Source organism: Eubalaena glacialis, chromosome 9 (assembly GCF_028564815.1).
Source record: "Eubalaena glacialis isolate mEubGla1 chromosome 9, mEubGla1.1.hap2.+ XY, whole genome shotgun sequence".
Taxonomy (NCBI): domain Eukaryota; kingdom Metazoa; phylum Chordata; class Mammalia; order Artiodactyla; family Balaenidae; genus Eubalaena; species Eubalaena glacialis.
Genome location: NC_083724.1, coordinates 35,359,145 through 35,385,580, shown reverse-complemented (window position 1 = coordinate 35,385,580; position 26,436 = coordinate 35,359,145). Strand labels below are relative to the sequence as shown.

At 36.7% G+C, this 26,436-nt stretch overlaps 1 protein-coding gene across 2 annotated transcripts in view; it reads left to right on the top strand.

Moving 5' to 3' along the window:
* TDRD7 (tudor domain containing 7) overlaps nt 1-26,436 on the top strand; it is an 88,038-nt gene that overhangs the window by 25,931 nt on the left and 35,671 nt on the right. For both annotated transcript variants that reach the window (XM_061201119.1, XM_061201118.1), the window contains exons 4-6: nt 544-757; nt 14,074-14,147; nt 16,444-16,661. In XM_061201119.1, the coding sequence (XP_061057102.1) occupies nt 544-757; nt 14,074-14,147; nt 16,444-16,661 (506 nt within the window). The remainder of the gene's footprint in view (nt 1-543; nt 758-14,073; nt 14,148-16,443; nt 16,662-26,436) is intronic.

Genomic DNA, 26,436 nt, shown 5'->3' with positions numbered 1-26,436 from the left:
GACAGACTCTAGGTCCATCCACCTCACTACAAATAACTCAATTTTGTTTCTTTTTATGGCTGAGTAATATTCCATTGTATATATGTGCCACATCTTCTTTATCCATTCATCTGTCGATGGACACTTAGGTTGCTTCCATGTCCTGGCTATTGTAAATAGAGCTGCAATGAACATTGTGGTACATGACTCTTTTTGAATTATGGTTTTCTCAGGGTATATGCCCAGTAGTGGGATTGCTGGGTTTTATGGTAGTTCTATTTTTAGTTTTTTAAGGAACCTCCATACTGTTCTCCATAGTGGCTGTATCAGTTTACATTCCCACCAACAGTGCAAGAGGGTTCCCTTTTCTCCACACCCTCTCTAGCATTTATTGTTTGTAGATTTTTGATGATGGCCATTCTGACTGGTGTGACACCTCCTCATATTCTTACAAACTGTTCTGAGAATAGAGACTGACAGAAAACATCTGGACAGGGGAGTGACATAATGAAACCATGGTTTTGGGAAGCTAATCGATTCCGTTATGTATGCCTGACTTCGTAGGAAAACCAAAAGCAACCCTCAGACAACCAGGATTTTCTTCAGATTTTTCTATCAGCAAAAAACCTAACCCAACACTGTTAAGAGACAAAGGAAACTCTCTTGGAATTAAATCTGTTGCTGAAATGCCGCCTTACACATTACATACAACTATTGGAAATGAAGTATTCAAAGATGTTCCAGTGCAGAGGCATGTGACCATGTCTACCAACAACAGGTATTTGGGCTTTGTCTGACTAAAAGGAGAAGTTTGGTGAACCTAGGATAATAAATACTAAACATGTGTGTTCAGGGTAAGAGGGAAGTACTTTCTGTTTTGTGTAGTATAAGTTCACATGTTAGTAAAGAAATGCATCATTACTAGTTAGTCCACTTTCCTGGCTGCCTAAATGTCATTCTCTGACTATCTCCATTTTGTATTTGTTGTGCATTATTGGTAATCTCTCTTTGTAAAATTTATTTTAAAAGCTCTCACAAATTGATCTAAGATGCTATTTCAGCATAACTTACTTTTTCTGAAAACCTTTTTTACAATTAATTTTGTAAGTTTTAAATAAAATCTGATTGATTTGTACACTCTACTGTGTTCCAATAGTTATACCCATAATTACACAGTAGCATTATACATCCATGCATCAGAATACTGCACTGGAAGTAATAACACAACTTTAAAGTTTTAGTTTGAATGCTGCCATTCACTAGCCAGGTGAAATAAGTGAAATTATTTCATCTTTTGGGGCTGTGGTATCTTCATTTGACCAATGAAAATGTTAACTGGGTGATCTCAAAGTTCCTTTCTGGCTGTAAATTTTATGGTTTTATGAGGTAACTCAGGTGAGCAAACTACAACTTATGGACCAAATCTGGCCCATTGCCTGTTTTTGTAAATAAAGTTTTATTGGAGCACAGCCACATTCCTTTATTTATATATTGTCTGTGGTTGCTTTTACACAACTACAGAGTTGAGCAGTTATGCAGAGACAGTACGGCCAGCAAAGCCTAAAATATGTACTGTTAGACCCTTCACAGAAAAAGCTTGCCATCTCCTGATGAATCAGTATCACATTCTTCCATCCTGTTTGTACCTCTACAAAACAAATTTCGTTGTATCATGTTCATTTAAATCAGTGTTCAAAAATTCCATTTTGTATAAAAGATAATCCCCTTCCCCCCAAGCACTCCCCCCACACTAGACTATTTAGAAATAATTAATTTTGTTAAGTTAGGTAAAAGGGTACTAATTTTTTATATTTTGGTATTTTTTATAAAGTAACCCTTAAATATTTTTCATAATGGTATATATTTAATGGTGTTTATGGTTAGTTATTATAATTTTTGATAAGGTCTAGAAAATACATAATTAAAATTTGGATCTTGACCCAAAGCACTAGTTATGTCCAGTCTGTGACTGAGGTACCATTGTCTCCTCTGGTTGTGGGCCTAAATTTCAAGATTTTGAATTGAATCTATAAAATGACAGCAAAACCAGGCATCCTGGATTGTGGGCCCAGAGGAGCATTCTCCACTGCATGGCCTGGTGTCTCCTCCCTCTCACCTAGTGCCACTGCATGGCCCAGGTAAGTGCCTTCCATCCCTGCAGGTAGCACTAGCAGTGATTGAGTGGGGGCCTTGCCAGCACCAAGCAGCCCACAGAGCGGGCCCAAGGTGGTGCTCTCTGACCTGCTGCCTAGTGTGCTCCCAGCCCTCCTCCCCAGCAGCAGGAGCCCAGGGAATTGTATTCTGCTGTACCAGATCAGAATAGCACCATGAGGGCCCTGAAAACTAAATTATTATTGGAACCACAGCCTACAAAAGTGGACCAGGAGGTATATGATAAACCTAAACGGAGTAGCTGCCTGCTAAAATAGGACATTCGTCTTAACATATGTCCAAATGTCCAGGTTACAATAAAAAAAAGTCAATCTTTATACTAAGAGGCAGGAAATGACAACTTGAATGAGAAAAGATAACCAACAGACACCAACATTATGATGAATCAGATGTTGGAATTATCTGACAATGATTTTAAAGCAGCTGTTGTAAAAATGCTTCAATTTGCAATTGCAAATACTTTTGAAAAAAATGAAAAAATAGAAAATTCACCAAAGAAAGAGAACATACAGAAAAGAACCAAATGGAACAACCAAAATAAAAATGCAGTGTATGAGCTCAATAACAGAATGAATATGATAGAGAACAGAATTAGTGAACCTGAAGATAGAACAATAGAAATTCCCCAATCTGGACAACAGAGTAAATAGACTTAAACAAAACAAAACAAAATAACTAGCTGAACCTGAGGGGCCTATAGGGGGTAAAAACATCTAGCAGAGCCTTAGGGACCTGTGGAGAAAATAAGAAAAGATCTAATATTTGTATTATCAGAGCCTCAAAACAAAGAATGGGGCTGAAGGAGTATTTGAAGGCATAATGGCTGAAAACTTCTCAAATTTGCCTAAGGACGTAAACCTACAGGTTCAAGAAGCTTGGGAAATCCCAGACAGGATGAATCCAAAGAATCCCATACCAAGGCACATCATAATGAAACTTCTGAAAACTAAAGACAAAGAAAAAATCTTGTAAACAGCCAGAGAGAAATGACACATTACCCATAGGGGAATGCCAGTTTTAATGACAGTAGATTTCTCTTTCACAGTCATGGAGGAATCATGAAGGAAGGAAATGGCACATTTTTAGTGCTGAAAGGAAAAAACCTATTAACCACAAATTCTGTATCCAGCAAAAGTATACTTCAGGACTGAAAGGGAAATAAAAACATTCTCAGATGAAAGAAAACTAAGAGAATTTGTCATTAGCTGACTTACTCTTAAAGAGTGACTAAAGGAAGTTCTCTCAACAGAAAAGATGTAATATAAAATGGCTTGGAACTTCAGAAAGGAAAGAACAAAATGGGTAAAAACAGGTATAAATAAATGGATTATCCTTCTTCTCATGAGTTTCTTAAATCATATTAGTTTGAAGTAAAAATTATAACACCATCTGATGAGGTGCTAACATATGTAGAGAAAAACTTAAAACAATTGTATTTGTAAAGTAGGGAGGGCAAGGAGACCTAGATGAAAGTAAGGTTTTTACACTTTAAGTGGCAAAACATTGAGATGAGTAGAATGTTATGTTATATGTGTATTGAAATGCATAAGCAACCAATAAGAAAACTATACAAAGTGATATACTAACAAAACATTATAAATATATAAGAATGGAATTTTCAAAAATGTTTAACCCACAAGAGTGCAAGAAAAGATAAATAGAAGAATGAGAAACAGGGAACAAATAGAAAACAAATAATAAAGTGCAGACATAAGCCCTAACAAAACGATAATTACTTTAAATATAAAAACACATGAAAATATGTTCAACTTCATTAGCTATTAGGGAAATGTAAATTAAAACTACATTGACAGGGACTTCCCTGGTGGTCCAGTGGCTAAGACTCCGTGCTCCCAATGCAGGGGGCCCGGGTTCAATCCCTGGTCAGGGAACTAGATCCCACATGCTGCAACGAAGTTCCCACAGACAGCAACAAAGATCCCGTTTGCCACAGCTAAGACCTGGCACAGCCAAATAAATAAATAAATAAATATTAAAAAAAAAACTACATTGACATATCACCACAACACACCTATCAGAATGGCTAAAATAAAAAATAATGATACAATAATAGTAGGGGACCTTAGCACCCACTGGCATCAATGGACAGATCATCCAGACAGAAAATCAATAAGGTAACAGTGGTCTTAAACAACACAACAGACCAGTTGGACTTAATAGCTATCTATAGGACATTAAATCCCAAAACAGCAGAATACACATTCTTTTCAAGTGCACATGGAACATTCTCCAGGACAGACCACATACTAGGCCACAAAACAAGCCTCAACAAATTTAAGAGGAAGAAATTATATCAGGCATTTTTTTTCTGACCACAATGGTATGAAACTAGAAATCAACTATGGAAAGAAAAATGGGAAAAGAAGAAACATGTGGAGACTAAAGAACATGCTACTAAAAAACCTTGGTCAATGATGAAATCAAAGAGGAAATCAGAGGGCTTCCCTGGTGGCACAGTGGTGAAGAATCTGCCTGCCAATGCAGGGGACATGGGTTCAAGCCCTGGTCTGGTAAGATCCCACATGCTGTGGAGCAGTTAAGCCTGTGCGTCACAACTACTGAGCCTGTGCTCTAGAGCCCACGACCCACAACTACTGAGCCCACACACCTATAGCCCGTGCTCCACAACAAGAGAAGACACCTCAATGAGAAACCCGCGCCCCACAATGAAGAGTAGCCCCCGCTCACCGCAACTAGAGAAAGGCTGTGCACAGCAATGAAGACCCAATGCAGCCAAAAATAAACAAATTAAATAAATTAAAATGTTAAAAAAAAGAGGAAATCAGAGAATACCTCAAAAGACAAATGAAAATGGAAATAGAACTTTCCAAATTTGGGATGCATCAGATGCAGCTCTGAGAGGGAGGTTTATAGCGATACAGTCCTTCTTCAAGAAACAAGAAAAAATCTCAAACAACCTAACCTACCACCTAAAAGAATTAGAAAAAGAACAAAGCCCAAAGTCAGCAGAAAAAATGAAATGATAAAGATCAGAGAAGATATAAGTAAGAGATCATAAAAACAATAGAAAAGATCAATGAGACCAAGAGCTGGTTTTTTAAAAAGATTAAAAAATTGATAAACCTTTAGCCAGGCTCACCAAGAAGAAAAGAGAGAGGACTCAAATGAAATAAGAAGTGAAAGAGGAGAAATAACAACTGATACCACAGACATATTAAAAAAAAATCATAAGAGAATACTATGAACAGTTATATGCCAATGAAATGGACAAATTTCTAGAAACATACAGCCTGCCAAGACTGAAACAAGAACATACAGACAATTTGAACAGACTGGCCACTAGAAGTGAAATTGAATTTGTAATAGAAAAACTCTAAGCAGACAAAGTCCAGGGCTGGATGGCTTCACAGGGTGATTCTACCAAACATATAAGAAGAAGTAATACCTATCCTTCTCAAACTATTCCAAAAAACTGAAGAGGGAACACTCCCACATTCATTCCATGGGGCTACCATTATCTTGATACCAAAACCAGACAGAGATACTATAGAGATAGAAAATTACAGGCCAATATCTTTGATGAATATAGATGCAAAAATCCTCAACAAAATATTAGCAAACCAAATCTGACAATATATAAAATGGGTCATACACCATGATCAAGTTTGGATTTATTCCAGGGTCACAGGGATGGTTCAACATTTGCAAATCAATCAGTGTGATACACCACATTAACAACAGGAAGGATCAGAATCACATGATCATCTCAAGAGACACAGAAAAAACATTTGACAAAATTCCATATCCATTCATGATAAAAACTCTCATCAAAGTGGGTACAGAGGGAACTTATCTCAACATAATAAAGGCCATTTATGACAAACCCACAGCCAAAATCATACTCAGTGGTGAAAACCTTCCCACTAAATTCAAGAACAAGACAAGGATGCCCACTCTTGCCACTTCTATTTAACATAATATTGGAAGTCCTAGCCACAGCAGTCAGAGAAGAAAAAGAAATAAAAGGTATCCAAATTGGAAGGGAAGAGGTAAAACTGTCACTACTTGCCGATAACATGATACTTTATATAGAAAACCCTAAAGTCTCCACCCCAAAACTATTAGAACTAATAAATGAATTCAGCAAGGTTGCAGGATATGAAATTAATATACAGAAATCTGTTGTGTTTCTATACACTAATAATGAAATATCAAAGAGAGAGTAAGAAAGCAGTCACATTTAAAATGATATCAAAAAGAATAAAATACCTAGGAATAAACTTTGCCCAGGAGGTGAAAAACCTATAGTCTGAAAACTATAAAACATTGATGAAGGGCTTCCCTGGTGGCGCAGTGGTTGAGAATCTGCCTGCCAATGCAGGGGCCACGGGTTCGAGCCCTGGTCTGGGAAGATCCCACATGCCGCGGAGCAACTAGGCCCGTGAGCCACAATTACTGAGCCTGCGCGTCTGGAGCCTGTGCTCCACAATAAGAGAGGCCGCGATAATGAGAGGCCCGCGCACCGCGATGAAGAGTGGCCCCCACTTGCCACAACTAGAGAAAGCCCTCGCACAGAAACGAAGACCCAACACAGCCATAAATAAATAAATAAATAAATAAAATAAACCCAAAGTTTAAAAAAAAAAAAAAAAAAAGTAAGCTGAAATATTAAAAAAAAAAAAAAATTGATGAAGGAAATTGAAGATGATACAAAGAAGGAAAGATATCCCATGCTCTTGGATTGGAAGAATTAATATTGTTAAACTGGCCATACTACCCAGAGCAATCTACAGATTTAATACAGTCCCTATCAAAATACCCAGGACATTTTTCACAGAACTAGAATAATCCTAAAATTCATATGGAACAACAAAAGACCCCAAATTGCTGGAGCAACCTTGAGAAAAAAGAACAAAGCTGGAGTATAACCCTCCCAGACTTCAGACAATACTACAAAGCTACAGTAATAGAAACAGCATGGTACTGGCACAAAAACAGACACATAGATCAATGGAACAGAATAGAGAGCCCAGAAATAAACCCATGCCCCTGTGGTCAATCTATGACAAAGGAGGCAAGAATATACAATGGAGAGAAGACAGTCTCTCTAACAAGTTAGTGCTGGGAAAACTGGACAGCTACATGTAAAACAAGATATTAAATCATTCTCTCACACTATATACAACAGTAAACTAAAAATGGTTTAAAGAACTAAATGTAAGAACTGAAACCATAAAAGTCCTAGAAGAACATAGGCAGAATACTCTTTGACATAAATTGTAGCAATATTTGTTTGGATTTGTCTCCTAAGGCAAAAGAAATAAAAGCAAAAATTTTTAAATGGGACCTAATTAAACTTAAAAGCTTTTGCACAGCAATGAAACAAAAAGACCACCTACACAGTGGGAGAAAATATTTGCAAATGATGTGACCAACAAGCGGTTAATATCCAAAGTATATAAACAGCTCATACAGTTTAATATCAAAAAAAAACACCCCAATCAAAAAAGTGAACAGAAGACCTGAATAGACATTTTTCCAAAGAGGATATGTGGATGACCCCAGGCACATGAAAAGCTCAACATCACTAAGCATGAGGGAAATGCAAATCAAAGCTACAATGATGTACCACCTCACACCTGTCAGAGTGGCTGTCATCAAAAAGTCAGCAAATAACCAGTGTTGGAGAGGACATGGAGAAAAGGGAACCCTTGTACACTGTTGGGAATGTAAATTGGTGTAGCCACTATAGAAAACAGTATGGAGATTCCTTAAAAAACTAAAAATAGAATTACCATATGACCCAGCAACTCCTCTCCTGGGCATATGTCCAGAAAAAAAACAAAAACACTAATTTGAAAAGATACATGCACCCCAGTGTTCATAGCAGCACTATTTATAATCGCCAAGACACAGAAGCAACCCAAGTGCCCATTAACAGATGAATGGATAAAGATGATATGGTATATATATACAATGAAGTATTACTCAGCCATAAAAAAAGAATGGAATTCTGCCATTTACAGCAACGTGGATGGACCTAGAGAATATTATGCTTAGTGAAATAAGTCAGACAAAGACAAGTACTATATAATATCACATTTATATGTGGGATCTAAAACGTACTACATGTGAATATATCAGCAAAAGAGAAACAGGCTCAAAGTCAAAGATATAGAAAACAAACTTGTGGTTACCCAAAGGGAGAGAGGAGGGGGAGGGACAAATTAGGGGCATGGGATTAACAAACTATTATGTGTAAAATAGATAAGCAACAAGGATTTATTGTATAGTACAGGGAATTATCTTATTAGCCATTATCTTGTAATAACTTATAATGGAGTATAATCTGCAAAAATACCGAATCACCATGCTGTACACCTGAAACTAATATAATATTGTAAGTAAAATATACTTCAGTTTAAAAAATAGTGATAATACTGAATCTGGCAAGGATACAGAGGAAATGGATCACTCATACATTGCTGTTGGGAATATAAACTTGTACAACCACAATAGAAAATAGTTGGGGAGTTTCCTTTTAAAAAAACAAAACGTGATACCACTGTATGACCCACGAATTCCACTCCTATACATTTATCCCAGAGAAATGAAAACTTAGATTCACACAAAAACCTGTACACAAGTGTCCATAGTAACTTTATTCATAATAGCCCAAAACTGGCAAAAACCCAGATGTCCTTCAGTAGTTGAAATGTTCAGCAAACTGAATACATCCACACTACAGAATACCTCTCAGCAGTAAAAAGGAATGAACTATTGACACATGCAACAACATCAGTGGATCTCAAGGGAATTATACTGAGTGAAAGAAGCCAATCTCAAAAAGTTACATACTGTGTGATTCTATTTATATAACATTCTTGAAATGACAAAATTATAGAGAAAGAGAACAGAGAAGTAGTTGCCAAGAGTCAGGGGTTGGGGAAGGGGGAAGGGTGTGGCAATAAAGGGGTAGAAAGAGGGACCCTTGTAGTGATGGGATAGTTCTGGATGTTGATTGTAGTGGTGGTTACATGGACTTATATGTGTAGTAAAATTGCACAGAACTATACACACACACGTGTACGTTTAAAACTGGTAGAATTTGAATAAGCTCTGGATTATACCAATGTCAGTTGCCTGGTTTTGATATTGTACTATGCAAGATGTTACCCTTGGGGGAAACTGGGTGAAGGGTACATGGGACTTCTATGTACATTTTTTGCAAATTCCCATGAATTTATAAATATTTCACAATAAAATGTTAAAAATTGATAGCAAAATCTTTCTATATGGTTTTAGTTTTGAGAATTAATATAGTATATGCTTTGGTCTTTTGCCTTTCTCCATAAGAATTTGGAATTCCATATAGTAGAATGTCTTGTACATTATTGTACAATGATTTCTAGAACTACATACCTAATTGTCTTCATCTGTCTGACTTTGTATAGATTATATTTCAGACTATTTTAATTATACACTATTAAAGATGTAAAACATCTTCATCACATCTTTTTTTAAAGAGCATAATACAAATTGAAAGATACATTTTAAGAGAAATCTAAATACCATCTGGTAGCAGAGGTTATGGGCTGCCTTTCTAATTATAAAATCAAAGAAGTTGCTCTTACCAAAATAGAGCAATAGCAAAAGATTTTATTTCTAAACTTATGAAATATTAAGCAGTAATATTAAGTAGTATAAGTTATTATGAGTTTAAACTTTTTAGAGTCACCAAATCTTTAGAGTTGCTAATGAAAGCTATAAATTATCTTCCCAGAAAAATTAATTTGTGCACATATACATGCATCTTTGTATACTAATGCAGGGAATACATGGGCCCCAGAAGCCCATTCTCAAAAACTCTGGTTAAGAACTCATGCCTGCCGGTTAACAAACTGGAAGGTTCTAGAAAAATAACATAACTGATATTCTCTAATATTGTAGGTATCAATCTAAGTTTACCATGTGTCTACAGTAAAATAGAAAGAGGGGCCAAAAATGAGGATGCACGATTGATTTATGGTTTCTCTGGGAAATGTTTATTTCTAAAAAAATACAATTCATGACCGTTGTATTTTGTTAAAATGATGAGATTATTAAAATGTGGTTTTTAATATATTTATGCATAAAACATAGATGAGTATGGCACTGAAGACCAGGGTTCCATTAGGCCTAGAATGAGAGAAGAAATTGCTGTATGTATATTGTAGTGAGTCAGATCATGGACTTTGGATACGAATAAAGGACTGTCTGGCATTAGCCAATGGGATCCATGATTGAAAAGGCATCTTTCAAGTATTAAGTTAAAGTAAATGAATGTAGGTTTCTGAGATCTTATAGGTTTAAAAGTCATGTACTAAATATTTATAGGAAGCATTTTCTAAAGTACAGTTATTGCTTTCTTCTGATTACAAAAGTACTAATGTGTATGGTATAGAAAATTTGCTAAGTAGAAGAAAGTAAAAGGAAGAAAAAAGTCACCTCTAATCCAGACATAAATGTGACCATTAAAAATTATCTTTCTATATTATTTATTTGTATAAGTTTTAAAAAATACATATTGGGTCATGATGTATATTACTATTTTATAACCTGTTTTAAAAGGCAATATATTGTGAACATTTTCCATATCATTAAGTACACATCTCCGTTATCATTTTTAGTGTCAGGTTAGTCCATTGTCCAGTCACTCATTGTTGAATATAAATGATTTTCACTATTGTAAGCAATTCTACAATGAACATATTTGTAGAATGATCCTTGCATATATTCACAACTAGTTCCTTAGAATAAATTGGTAGAAACAGACTCTATGGGTAAGAGGGTATACACACTAAGGCTTTACTAATTTGTGCTCTAAACAGATTATACCAGTTAGATTCTTCTAGAAGCATATGGGAGTGATAGTTTGCTTGTGCACTTGCCAACATTGGGCATCACTGTTTTATTTGCTACTCTAAAAGGTGAAAAAATGTACGTATGTTTTAATTTCTATTTCTTTGATTTTGATTCTTAAGGAAGTTACATTTTTTCATATGTTTATTAGCCCATTTAGAGATCTTTTGTAAATTACAGGTTTTTGTCCTTTGTTGGTTTTTCTTTCTAATTGGTAAAAGTGATTTATAAATTAAGGATGTTGAGCCTTTTGTCCTGTAATATGTTGGCAGTGTTAACAATGTTGGCAAGTTTGTTTAATTATGGTATTTTTGGTATACAAAAACTTTAAAATTTTCTATTTACATCTATTAATCTCTACCTTTATGGCTTCTGTCTATAGGTGTTATGCTTAGAAAAGCATTTCTACCCCCATATTATGTAGTATGTCTTCTGTTTTCTTTTAGAATTTTTATCATTTCATTTTTTGCATTTAAACCTCTAATTCATCCAGAATTAATTTTGTTGTATAGCATGAGAGTAGGAATCCTGTTAGCCAGATGTCCTAATATCAATTATGACATAATCCTTTCTTTCCCTGCTGGTTTGAAACACTGTCTCTACCAATACTAAATTGTTATAAATATATGACTCAGTTTCTGGGCTTTCCATTTGGAATCATTGATTACCTGTCTGTTCTTTAGCAGTGCCAAACTACTCAGATTATTATAACTTTATAATAAGTGTTAATAACCTTTACTTTTTACTTGCTCCTCTCTCTGCCTACTGCAGAGAGAGGAGCAAGTAGACACCTTTGTTAACAAAGGTGTTTACACCTTTGCCCTTGTTAACACCTACTGCCCCTGTTATAGCACTTAGTAGACTTTGTTCTTATATATAGATTCTATCAGTTCATTAATTATCTGTTGTGTAACAGGTTACCACGAATTTAGCAGTTTCAGCACATACTTATTATCCTGTAGCTTCTGTGGGTTAGGAATTTCAGAACCACTCAGCTAGATCTCTGCTTCAAAGTTTCTCATGAGGCTGCAATCAAGGTATCGGCCATGGCTGGGTCAGCTGAGCAGGAATCCCCTTCCAGGCTCACTCGTGTGGTTGTTAGTATAATCCGTCCCTTTTGAGTTGTCCCTTAGTTCCGTCTGGCTATTGGCCAAAGACCACCTTCAATTTCTTGCCATATAGCCCTCCCTAACATGGCTATTTGCCTCATCAAAACCAGCAAGAGACAGATTATGCTAGCAAAGTGGAAATTAGAATCTTTTGTAATCTAATTATGTATAATCCGCTCAACCTTGAAGTATCCTATTGATTAGAAGCGAGTTACTCAAAGGGAGGGGATTACACAAGGTTGTGGATACCAGAGGGGAGAATCACTGGGGTCCATCTACTAGCTGCTTGCTACAGTCACTTTTCTCAACTATACGTGTAGTCCATGAGAATAATGGTACCTTCCTCTTGTTTAATCATTGATCATTACCCTCTGACACAATGCCTGGCATGTAATACTAGGTCCTTAAATAAATATTTGTGGGATAATAATGTGTCTCTAATAAATGGCGTATGTTTGAGTTGGGAGTTTTTTTTGTGGGGGGACAGTCTAAGTATTTGTCTTTTAAGAAACAAAATAATAAGTCTTTTATACTTACTGTTATAAAACTGGTTGGACCTCTATTATCTTATTAAGTTTGTTTTTCACATGTCCCTGCGGTTTTCCTTGAACATCTTTCTTTTGCTGTGTTGACAGTTTTCTTTCCTATGCATTAGACTTTCCTGTGCATTGCACGATAGCAGTCTCTGCCGTATCCTTGCTATACTTTCACTCTTCGTGTGTAACCCTCTGCTTTCTGCTAGAGCCCTCACAGCTGACTCAAAGCAGGGGAAGATTCCAGTTTACATTTTTAGGGCTCTGGTGCAAGGAAAAGGATTGCTGTCTCCCTGCCAGTTCTGCAGAAGTAGGAGCTGGATATGTTTTTGGCATCTTCTGTCATTACCCAGATGCATTAATACACAAATGTGATGCTCTTATAATTGCAGAGCATCGTATACTAAGTAAGCTTTTGCTGGTAGCCTACAATCTAATCATTTCTTTTAGAATTAAAATATTTTGAGGAGATGTGCTTCATTTCAAAGAATTGATCTAATTTTTAGAGTATTCCATACTATTGAAAAATTGTGAAATAGGTGTACTGTCACTATCACCACTAGTCCCGTACCCACCGTTGGGCAAGATGTACTCTTTGATTCATTCAGTCATCCTTTTCATTCTTACAGCATTCACTCTCCCTTGCATGTACCAAGCACTGCCCTAGGCACAAGAAATACAAGTAATTAAGACACTAGTGTCTAGTGAGTCTAGTGAGGGAGACAGACATGAATACAAATTATTTCTCTTTGTGGGTGGTGGGGGGGGTATTTCTTTGTCCTCATATTTAGAAAATTTTTCTATGTATATCCAGCACAATTCACATAAAAATTTTTTTGGTGAGGGTATGAGGTGGGAAATCTACGTTTCTTTCCTAAGTAGTTAATTGAGGAATCCCCTCTCTGGTTTGAAATGCCACTTTTATCATGTGCTAAGATGTAATGTAAATTGAGTGTTTCTAAGCTCTCCACTATTTTACTTATTTGTCCAACTATTTTAAATGTTGTTCCTTTATAACACATTTCAGTATCTGGTGATGCAAGTCCTTCATTTTTTAGTCATAGTCCAAAATATTCTTTATGTTCAACTGTTTATTCTTTGCATAGTTTTCTTTATTTCGTATTGCTAGTTTCTTAGAGGTGATTAATTGGAAATGTGACTTCTAAGTTCTTTTAAATTCCTAGTTTAAATTAAGCCTTTAATACACTTTCCTCTGATGAATATGAAACATGAAAGTTGATACCAGGTATCATTATAATTTTTGCCCCTTTTGAAATATTTTAATGACTTATTTTGCTGCTCAATGCCACAGAGACTTTAAATGAAAAGTATGGTGTTTGAAACTTGGTATTGACCTTGCTATTTGAATTTTAATTTACCTTTTTTTTATACCTTAGGTTTAGCCCAAAGGCATCACTTTTGCCACCTTTTCAGATGCATCACTCAAGAACCTGTACTAAGGAAATGAGTGGTATGTTTTCTAAACATTGTTTTCGTGATACATTACGGTTTCTGGAGCCTCAGAGCCCCCCAAAAAATATCTAATGGTGGCTTTTGACATTTGTTCTCACCTTCTCCCACTTGGAATACATCTTTCCTCCCCTCTTTTCTGATTTCTTTAAGTTATGAATTGAAGTGATCTAAAGAGAAAGTAATACCTCCAAGGATATCATTATTATTCTGACTTGAGGCCTTCCTCACACCAGACCTATTCTGTTTCACTTCCACGTGTTACCTACAGAGATATTGGTGTCCCTTGTCACTCTCTTACTCATTAGAGAATAAGATTTAAAGCACATAAATAGGGGACTTCAACTCATAAAATAGTTTCAGATACTCTACCATGTAAAATCTGGACCCCTAAACTATGTGCATTGACCACTAAGCATCTAAATATGAATATAAATATATAAAATCCAAAAGGACTGTTAAGAAATCAATAGAAGACATAATAAAGTTGAAGAATCTGAAGATTAGACGTGCACACACTCATCTTGTCTCCTCCAACCAAAGTGTAAATTCCCTGCTCTTAGACCCACCCAAGGGATACAGTATTTTCAGAAATTATGCTGCATAAAATTTAAATGTGGTTTTAAATGATTTGCTGCTTTAAGTGTGATTCTTACTGAGTTGAAATCATTTTTTTCCATAGGAATATATCTCCAGTATTTCTCATAGAAATTAATTGAACAATTTGACTTTTGTTTATATCAATTACTTTTACATATGCATTTTCTGAAAAATGACTACTCAGTAAAGTCATATACCCTTTAGAGGCTGTAAATCCTTTACATTAGAATAAGCTTTTTCTGCAGAACCAAGAGGACTTGTTTCAGGAGGATTATGATTCACCCAGCAGCTGATTTACACACACTTATACATAACCTCTCCTACCTGCTGGCAGCCTAAATTACTTCCTTGATTTGTTTAACAAAAGGTACAGAAGCTTAGCTGACTCCAGTGGCCCCACAGAGCAGGTGCATTTGCAAAGCCTCCAACTATATGTCAGCTGCTGACACTCTCTCTTTAAGGGAGGGACTGGCCAGTTCCAAGAAACTCATCTTTTCTTTCTTCCTGGTTCTTTTATATATCATTATTTGGGAAGAACTTTATAAATTAACTGTGCCTTTAATAGGAAATATATGTGGACATCCTGGACCCTTCTGTTGGCTGAGCCAAACTAAGTCTCAGCAAGGGCAGGTCTCGTGCCCTATGGTGGGTAAAGCAGAGTCAGCATCCAGCCATCCTCAAGGAACGGCTCTCCCTTTGGCTTCCTGGCATCCTCAAAGGCCAGCATCCCCAAACCAGCCTATGTGTCTCCACCAGCCAGTTTAAAAAATAAAATAAAATAAAAATTGTTGAATCCCAGCAGAAATACTATATGATTAAAATATGAACATATTTTGCTTATAGATGGTAATTTTTAAAATACTCTGATCTGTATCCCAGTAAAATTTAGAAAAGGTTTGGAATGAATTTCATAGTTCTTAAAATACCAGAAATATCAGCTATTGGGGACACTTAAATTTCTTTATTGCCTTAGGATGTTAACTCAGGCATTCTAAGTTTTAAATAAAAAATGTGAGTAAGAGAGCTAGCCAAAACTTTATAAGTATTCGCTTATGAAAAATGAATGAATTGGATTGGAGAAATAAGAACAAATCATTAATAGTTATTTATGAGCACCAAACCTTTTATTTATGTTTATAAACTGAGGCTAGGATGATTATTACAGGTGGATCAATTTTTGAACTTTCATTTATTGCTAAATTATTTTTTCTCATCAATAAAGGGAAAAATTGATCATACCTTAAAACCTGGACAATTACTTATTTTTTATAAAATGTTCTTTGATCTTACTATTAAGGCATTATCCTTAGGCTTTGTAAAATATAGCTTTAAACTTATCATTACATATATACCATTATTGTCTAAAATTTAACCTTAGTTGCAATTAGAAAATGATTGGTTAAATAATAAATTTCATTATTCTTTATGAGTTTAAATTAAACCATGACGTATCCTTGGAAAATAAAGGGGCTAGGTTCCCTCTCTGAGTGGCTGTTGACCTTCTTGGTTATTTCAGGGTTAAAACTTAGAATGAAATTGTCATGGTCCTGCTCTCCTAATCCTGCTCCCTTTGAAAGTCCCTTAACCCCCCCCAAGCCTGAAGTATAACAAAGCCTGAAGACACAAATACTAGGTAATGGGGATAATCAAAAATGTTAAGCATTCTGGTTAATTCTATCATATTTTTTAATTTAAAGATAATTTAAATCAGGCTGTTGAAAAACCAAATGTCACGCCTCCTGCCTCTTACACTTATAAAATGGATGAGGTTCAAAACCGCATAAAGGAAATACTAAACAAGCATAACAATGGCATTTGGATATCTAAGCTTCCACATTTTTACAAAGAATTATATAAAGAAGAACTTAATCAAGGAATTTTACAACAATTTGAACACTGGCCTCATATTTGCACGGTACGTTTCTTCTTATTCCTCCCTCCTGATGCCTCCTCCCTGCCCCACTTTCAGATTTTGAGTTGTTAGTAATATCACCTTTTATTTGGGGAGCACGAAGCTCTTTACATAATATTGCTTCATTAATCTTTATGACTACGATTAACACATACCGGTTCTTATTTATAGGAGAAATATGTCATGGCTGAGGTCTTGTGTGTGTTGTAATTGCTGTTTTTATAGATTTTAAGTTATTTTTAAATACATTTAATATGTGGTAATATATATACCATTTTGTATTGAACTGTTACCAATAGATACTGATGGCTTTGTCGTTTTAATAACTTGAACTTAACTGGTAATAGAACATTTTTTGTTAGCCTCAAATTTTATATTCTTGTTCCTGAGCATTTTTAAAGACATTCAGCTGAACAAATTTTAGTTATTTTGGCTAATTATTTATAGAATACATCTAAAAAAATTAATACAGGGTTCAGATTTAAACTATTCACAAATTTCTTTGGAGAAAAATATTGAAAAGTGAGGTGACATCTATTTCCATGCCTGTTCCTACTTGAGAATCTATTATAATAAAACGATGGATCAGAGTAGTTTATTAGACATCTTTTAGTTCATCCAGAGATAGAGACAACTAGATTCTTAAACCAAAATAACTAATTTTTAGATATTTCTTAATGTTTATTTACATAGAATATATTCAACAAAATAACTTTTAAATTAGCAGTTACTTGGTGCTTCCAAGAATTAAATATGCATGACAATTATTGCTTGATAGAGGGCTTTCATTTCTTTAACTTAATATATATTTTGGCCCCCAACCCTGTTGGGCAGAGTGTGGGCCACTCTCTCTTATAAGCACCTGACCTAAAGACAGCATGTATTTTTATAACCACTTCTTCCTCCAGGGCACTGACACCCACTCCAGTCCCATGGGCTTTCCAGTCAAGAGTCATCCATCCATCCGTCTATCTGTCTTATTTGTTCTTACATCATTCACTCTGCACCTGCAGGTACCATGCACTGCTTTGGGGGCTGAGACCACCTTAGGGCAATGTGATGTGCTGATGAATATACATACAGTGTGAAGTGGGAAAACAAGAAGAAATGTCAAACTCTGGAATTATGGCTGTTTCCCTACCTATAAAGTCAAGAATGATCATAAGAATGTTATCCCTGATTTATGTTGAATATGGGGTTTATTCTTGTAGTGGGAATTCCTAAGGTTGCTATTCAATTCATTCCATTTTTACTCCTTTCTGCAAAGAATATTCTCACTGGATGCAGGTTTAGCAGCATTTGAGGACCCCCTTAGGTTTCCATAATCTTGAAGGGGACTTCTGAGGTTTCACCAGGCTGCTTGATTTGAAGGTTCAGGGCCTGGAGCTCATTTTTGGAATGCATATGGTTCTTTTATTTTTTAAATCCGTAGACATTCATGAACTTATGTCTTCAATGAACTTTAAACCCTTTTATTGTGAATATACACATATAACTCACTATTAAGCTTCGATAAAGAAATTATCTTTGGAGTAAAAGAATTTTAAATTAACTTCACAGATTCTTCTTAATGTATTATGTTTCTGGTCACTTTGTTTTACACTGCATGATAATTACTAGTATTTGTGTAGCTTAATTTATGACTTTTGGGGGGAAATTTTCATCCTCGCTACTCTGCATATCTGCAAAGCCTCAAAATTTCTCTTGCTAGGACTGCAGGAGAGAGAGTACCTATCTCTTTGATGTTAAAACTTTATCTAAAATGGGTGGTTTCCTACTAAGTTTCAGGTGCTGAAATGACTGATTTTTAATTTTTTGGTTGCTCAAATGCATCTCTGTTGCATGATTATTTTCTATCCAGGCAGTGAGGGTGGAATGTGAAGCAGAAATGTAATGTATCTTTCTTATCTCCATGCTGTTTCTCTCAATTTTGAGTAGGACTGTTTAGATCCAATCACTATCAATTGTCAGGTATGAGAATTTACTTAGTGAAGCATTGTGTCTAGGATGACAAAAACTGCCAGTTTTAATGACATCTGTTGATATTTTTCAAAACTGTTTTTTTAATAGCTCTGATTTTTTTTTTTTTTAACAGCCTACTGGTAAACAGTTTCAAACTGTTACACCATGTTTATTTTTAGGCAGTTTTAAACACTTACACCATGGTTATTTTCCCTTTCTTCTGAATTCTTGCTTTTAATCTTGCTGAAAAACTGATAGCATGCCCAGGGCTGATTCTACTGCAAACAGGGTCAGACAGGTTAGAACACAGTGCAGAAATTTTAGGGTAAGAAAGACTTAGTAATGTGTATCTCCATATGTCTTGTTGTGTAACTGAAGAAGAAATCTGAGTGCAGTGTACTTCTTTATTTTAGAAAAAAAAAAAGTGCTTTCTCCCCCAGTCATGTAAAATGTCCCATATAAAAATATTGAAAAATAAAGTTATAAAAGAAATAAAAATCACCCATCATCCTACCTCCCAGAGATAATCACTTGCAGGATTTCCATTTGAATATAGGATGGGTAGCATCAGCTCAAGGGACCAAATAAAAGCTCTGAAATTTTACCTTCATGAAGGTTTAATCAGCTATACGCTATAAGTCACTTTACAAGGTTGTTAGATGGTATTTTGATGCAGGCAGAAGGATGCTTTGAATCTGTTGTCCTTAACCCTTTGGATCTCTCTGACAACAAAATGTGGACTGAGAGTTTTGAAAGCTAAAGAGAATATAAAATCATATTAACAATGGTGACCCAGTTCCATAGTGTTCCTAGGCAACTTTCGAGGGAAATGGAACTTGTGCAGAAGCTGTCTTCGAAAGGCAAAGAGCCCAAGATGGCAGGCTGTTGACCAAGGATACTGGCATCTAAGAATTGCCGTTGGGTCCTAGGAGAAGGATAGCAACATCTCTTGGCTGTTCTAAAGTGGTGGCCTTATTAATAATGTTCTCCTTAATTGTTGTATTTGGCTAGTATTTATAAAATGCTTCTGTGAGCCACCCACTGACCTGGGTGCTAAGAATAACAGTAAACAAGACAGACCTGGACCTTGCCCTTATGGAACTTACTGTCCAACAGGGAAAATAAACATTGAGCAGATAAGGACAAGCCTGCAATAGTTATGAAGGAGAAATGCAGGGTGCTAAGGAAACGTGTAAACAGGAGGATGCGACGTAGTCTGATGAGTCAAGAAAAGCTTCCCAGAGGAGGTGTCTGTTACACTAAAACCTGAGAGATGAGTTGAAGTAAGTTAGACAAAGGTGGGAATGCTGGGGAAAAGGCACCTCAGACAAAAGAAACAGCCTGTGCCAAAGCCTGAGACAGAAAAACATGGCTTTTTCAGGAAACTGTAAGAAATTCAATAAGAAGAGAGTGGCTCAAGAAGAAACTCAAGAGGCAAATGGGCCAATTCACTTTATTAAAGAGTCATCATTTGGTGGAAACTTAGTGGGTCCCTGCCATGAGGTCACGCAGGATCCAGAGCCTCTGGCCGACTTCATTTTCTAGTAAAATTTCAAATCTTGTGACAATTACGGTTGAACATCAGAGATTTTGTTGAAATCCTCCACTCTGAAACATGGGTGGAGAAACGTCTCCATTCCTACCTGAGACAGAATATCTGTCTTTAGTGCCTTACCTGAAGCTGTGTGGAGAGCTGGGCGGCTCATTTAGAGCCAGATAGGAATAGATGCACTCAGCTGAGAAGGCTCTCTGCCAGTAGCCTGAAAGACCTAGCGTAGGAGCATTGGGAGGCAACTTCAGGATAGTGGGAAACATTCTGAATTCAGCTGGAAGCACCTCAGGCCTTAATTACAGAACATAACATTTAGTGAATGAGAACATAAAATGTTGTAAATGAGAAAAAATACCTAATGACGCTAATTATTCATGCTTTTATAAAAAGGTTTTACTGTTAGTCTGTATTTTATATGTCATTTTTCTGTCCGTTAGAAATCACTGAGCTTTATTTTAAGTCGTTTAGTCCTCTAATACCTCAGACTTTTAAAAATTCCTAAAGTTCTGGATTGCGTCAATATAGCAATTTCTGTAATATCAAAAGAGGCAACAGCAGTTCTGCCACTTACATATTTTTGTATTTTTGTATGTTCAGGAATTTGTCTTAACTTTGTGGTAATTAATTATATAAGATAAAGCACCTGTCAGCCCATGCAAAATGAATTGCCTCTTTTTTTAAAGCCTGGATATTTCTGGGTTAAAAACAAATTGAATTTCTAAGGAAGTGAGCATAAATGAAACAGCAGTGATATATCCTCAGGCTTAGTGGTGTTGATACAGTCTATGCAGCCATGCCAGCAGAAGCAGCAACGAGAAGTAAAGCTAGGACTTGAAAGTACAGCCATAATATCTAATTGGAATCCAATTTCTTTTCTAACTTTTCATCAATAAAAAGAAATATGCAATGAACACATTGGAACAGTTTTTAAATTCAATTTCAGTGACCATCTGAATAGGAGAAAGATAAAAGAGCACTGCGGCGAAATCAGAATAGGGCAGCAGGGGAGTAATGTGACATTGCTGTTCTGGTACTTGAAACAGAAAACTACCCATAAAGCCCAATAGTACAATAGAAAGAGTTTGGGCTTTGCAGTTAGGTTTTTGCCCTGGCCATTTCTTAGTGGTGTTACTTTCAGCATACAAATCTGGGCTTCAGTATGCTCTAAAATGTGACTGTTTCTTCCCATCTCTTAGGGTTGTTAGAATTAAGTTACACAAACTATAAACAGCTGCCAGTACAGTATAGAAACATGGCAGGTCTATAGGGGACTTCCCTGGTGGTCCAGTGGTTAAGACTCTGTGCTTCCAATGCCGGGGGCGTGGGTTTGATTCCTGGTTGGGGAACTAAGATCCCACATGCTGCACAGTGTGACCAAAAAAAAAAAGAAACATAGCAGGTATATAGGAAAAGACAGCTGTTATTTTTCCAGGAACAGTTCAGCTTAAATGTAAGCAAGTTAAAACCCACTGGTAAACTAGAGGCATACCCAGCAAGCTCTATAGAGGAGCCTATCTCAGTGAAAACAGAGGAAACGCTAAAGAGGGCAGAACGAAAGTTTAAATTGAAAAATAAGAGCAGTGGATAAAGGAACTAAAACTCTTAGATGAAGTGAGTTTCTGCCATCCTAGAGGAGCAGATCCTGCTCCCCGCAAAGGTAATGAGAAGCATATTTAGTACCTACTTAGCTTAGAATGCACAGTGAAAGCCACAGCTGCCAGCCAGGATCATGCCCAAAAGGTCTGCACACATTTAACCAGGATAATGTCTTCCTGAAGGGGACCTGTGAACAAGGGCCTAACCTTGGGCCACACTAAAGGAAAATGGCTTGAAGTTTATCCAAATATAAATGGTTGTAGTCAGCATCAGTGCGAAGTCCTTACTAGGAAAGGGATGGGAGTGAAAGAGTATTAGCCTTGAAATACATAATGTCTATAAAACTACTTACCCAAGATGGTGGAGAAAGAGTTTCTCTGGATAGGTGGTTTGTGAACAGACAGGGTACCATCTACAAGGAACTTTTTACCTTTACCTTTGATTAAACCTCTGTGGAATATGCCACAAACACCTGTACTTTCTTAAACAGAAGCGACTAAAAATTATAACCCTTTCTGAATAATCTTGGGCATAGCCATGAACCGCTGCAGAGAGGGTGGCAATTGTAGGTGGTCTGGAACGCTGAGTTGGGTGTTAGCTCATCTCAGTGTATTATCCTGCGTGCAGTATAAGCCCCACCCACTGCCCTTAGAGGCTTCAGATCTGAACCTATCAGTTTGTCTTCACTGTGGCCCAGTCAGGCCATTGGGGACCATTTCCTCATCTCTTTCTCAGTTGTCTAACTTTCCCAGCACTTCTCAGCATTAACACAAAAAGACTGAGCTCTGTAGAAGGTCATCAACCAGTCTTTCTTTCTGTGAACTCGCTAATCATAGGGTGCAAGCTTCTGGTCAGTGGCTCTTTGGTGTTTTAGTTGTTGCTAGGTACCCAGAGGTCTTTACTGCCTGCTGAAATTGAGTTTTTTAATTGGTTTGTTTTTGAGTTCCAAGCCACTGCTAATAGTTGGAGTGCTGGAAGGCAGGTCTACAGGTAAACGTGATTTTACCATACTGTCTGAGGTTGGTATTGGGTGGTGACCATATAAAATGAAATTTAGAATGTAATTTAAAGCTTCAACACAAAGAACTACTACCCAATGGAAACAAAACTGTGTCTGAATGAGACCCATACAACTGCTTTGAGACTTTTTGATTTAATTGGACAATACCAATTCTGTTACAGAATCCCAAAGAAAATTCTAATTCCATAAGAAACAGTAAGTTTACCTCAGCAGCCTATGCTGCAGAGTTAGCAGGTGAGCCTTCATAGACTCAAAGGGGTTTGGCTTCAAGAACTTTACAGCACAGGTAAATTAGGAAGAAGTAAAGACCTCTTAGAATTAAGAAGACAATTTCTAGACATTTAGCATGAAGACTTCTATTTGTGTGAACTTGTAGGGCTCCTGAAGAAGTTGATGTTTTAAGTCCTTGAGTCTCACATCTACCAAACCTAATCTGTCAACTCCAAACTTACAAAAACTCAGAGGGATGTGAGAGAAGTATCTCATTCAAGTTGTGATTCCAAATGAGGCAGAAATCAAGCTAAATATAATGAACTTGTGGGAATAGAAGGTTTAAGGCATGTTAGACACTAGAATCTTCTGATGATCGCCAAAGGAGATGGCTTGAACTCCATGGTGTAAGGAGTTAATCCTTTAGGTTACCTACCTGTCTCTGCTGTTGGGAGTTGGAGGTAAGGACCCATACATAGTAAATCTATGGAGTTCCAGGTCATGCCAGTTTCCAGTCATTGGACTGGTGATTTTTTGGGTGGATATCCAAAACCAAAGAAAAAACTGAAGAGCCACAAAACAATGAAAGCATGGAAGAAAATGGCAGGATTATGATCCTGAGTCTTCTCCTATAGAACAGGAGGCCTTTTGACCCCCTTCTCAGGTATGTACCTGAATCAATTAGACTACAGGAACTATTGGGTTGGCCAAAAAGTGCCTTCGGTTTTTAAGTAAAAATAAAAGACACATTTTTCATTTTCACCAAGAACTTTATTGAACAACGTATTCACCCTTTTGTTCCACTACTTTCTGCCATTTTTCAGGCAACTTCATAATTCCATCTTCCCAAGATTTTTTATCTTTTTGAGCAAAGAACTGTTCCAGGTGCCTTTTACAGTCTTCCAGGGAATTGAAATTTTTTCCATTAAGAAAATTTTGTAAAGACCTAAGTAAATGGAAATCCGAAGGTGCAATAATATCTGGTGAATACGGCAGATGAATCAGAACTTCCCAGCCAAGCTGTAACAGTTTTTGCCTGGTCATCAAAGAAACATGCGGTCTCACGTTATCCTGATGGAAGATTGTGCATTTTCTGTTGACTCATTCTGGATGCTTTTCGTCAAGTGCTGGTTTCAGTTGGTCTAATTGGGAGCAGTACTTGTTGGAATTAATCGTTTGGTTTTCCTGAAGGAGCTCATAACAGGACTCCCTTCCAATGCTACCATATACACATCATCACCTTCTTTGGATGAAGACCAGCCTTTGGTTGGTGGTGGCTCATTTCGCTTTCCCCATGATCTCTTCCGTTCCACATTATTGTACAATATCCACTTTCCATCAGCTGTCACAATTTGTTTTTAAAAACAGAACATTTTCATTACGTTTAAGTAGAGAATCAAATGTGGAAATATGGTCAAGGTTTTTTTCGCTTAACTTATGTGGAACCCAAACATCAAAGCAATTCACATAACCAAGCAGGTGCAAATGATTTTCAGTGCTTGATTTGGATATTTTGAGTATGTTGGCTATCTCCCACGTGGTATAACATTGATTGTTCTCAATGAACGTCTCGATTTGATCACTATCAACTTCAACTGGTCTACCCGACCATGGAGCATCGTCCAGCGAGAAATCTCCAGCACAAAACTTCGCAAACCACTTTTTAAAATTTATTTATTTTATTTATTTATTTTTGACTGTGTTGGGTCTTCATTGCTGTGCACGAGCTTTCTCTAGTTGCGGCGAGTAGGGGCTACTCTTCATTGCGGTGCGTGGGCTTCTCACTGTGGTGGCTTCTCCTGTTGCGGAGCACGGGCTCTAGGCACGTGGGCTTCAGTAGTTGTGGCTCACAGGCTCTAGAGCACAGGCTCAGTAGTTGTGGCACACAGGCATAGTTGCTCCGCAGCATGTGGGATCTTCCCGGACGAGGGCTCGAACCCATGTCCCCTGCATTGGCAGGCAGATTCTTAACCACTGAGCCACCAGGGAAGCCCCGCAAACCACTTTTGACGTGTTCGATCAGTCACAGCACCTTCTCCATACACTGCACAAACCTTATTTTTGCGTTTCAGTTGTGTTTTTACCTTTCTTGAAATAATAAAGCATGATATGTGGAAAATGTTGCTTTTTTTCTTCCATCTTCAGTATTAAAATGGCTACACAAAAATTCACCAATTTTGATAAGTCTTTTTTTAAATGCACACTGATATGATGGCTGTCACAATACAATCTAACAAAATCGTTTCAAATGAAGTTAGAAAAAACTAAGTGCTACTAGAGCCATCTTACGGAAAAAAAGGAACGAACCTTTTGGCCAACCCAATAGAAGTTGTAAAAGCACCCTCTTGAAAGATCCAACTGGAATGATTAGCAGCTGATTATCACACTAAGGAAATAATGAAAGCCATGTTTCAAGTAGCTATTGACTTACCTTGGTCATTTATGAAGGCCAGAAGACAGCTGTTCTGTTTTGGGGGATGAGACAAGAGAACAGCATGTAAATCTGGTCAGATGTACCAGAGCACAGTGAAGAGTGGACACCATACTGTAACCCACATTCCAGCAATTTCTTGCCTTTGGGGAGATTCTCATAGGCTAGGAATAGATATAGTAATAGGTGTTGTTTCTAAGCCCATTGACCAGAAAATTAAAAAGAAGACACATGTTGTGGAGGACAGATGGTGATCACATTGGAATGCCTGAGAAAAGCAAATTTTCACTTTCATGAAAAATTTAAAACAGAGTATAAGTTGAAAAAAATTACATTTGTCTTAAATTACATATATTTTAAATTCTAAACAATATGAGTTTCATGATCTTTTCCTTTGAATTGAGTAACCCTTCAGCTATTCTCCAAAGATTGGCTAATGAAGTACGTGGACCAGGCATATCTTACATGTCACTAAATTATCCATGAATACTTGTCTAACATGTTGAAGAACATCTGAATCAACTCCAGTTAGTGTCAGGTTCTGTTCCTAAAGTCAGGCTTATGTTTAATCTTAGTAGATGCTAATTTGAATTTAAAGAGGCCAAATCACTAGAGAATAAAGTGGAATTAGGCACATAACTGGCTTATGAGATCAAGAAGAAGCCAGTAAAAATTGGAAAGTGGCTACAATTCAAGGAGCTAGTCATTTGGGGATTGCTGGGGGCTGGGGTAGGGTATCTACTTTAAACAATGAAAATAAAACTGCTGAGGAAACAAACCTGCCTTCTAGTTCAGATGATTATTTGGCCATTGTTTGTACTTTGAATAAACTCAGGCTTACTGGTCAAAAATCTACTTTATAGGCTGATTGGCAAAGCTTGATATAAATGCTACTGGCAAAGCTTGATATAAATGCTCCAGACAAAGCCCTGGAAGCTTACTACTTCCAGGTGATCTTTAAGCATTATTCTGGAATAAAGGCCAGAAAAATGGGAATTCTCCTCTT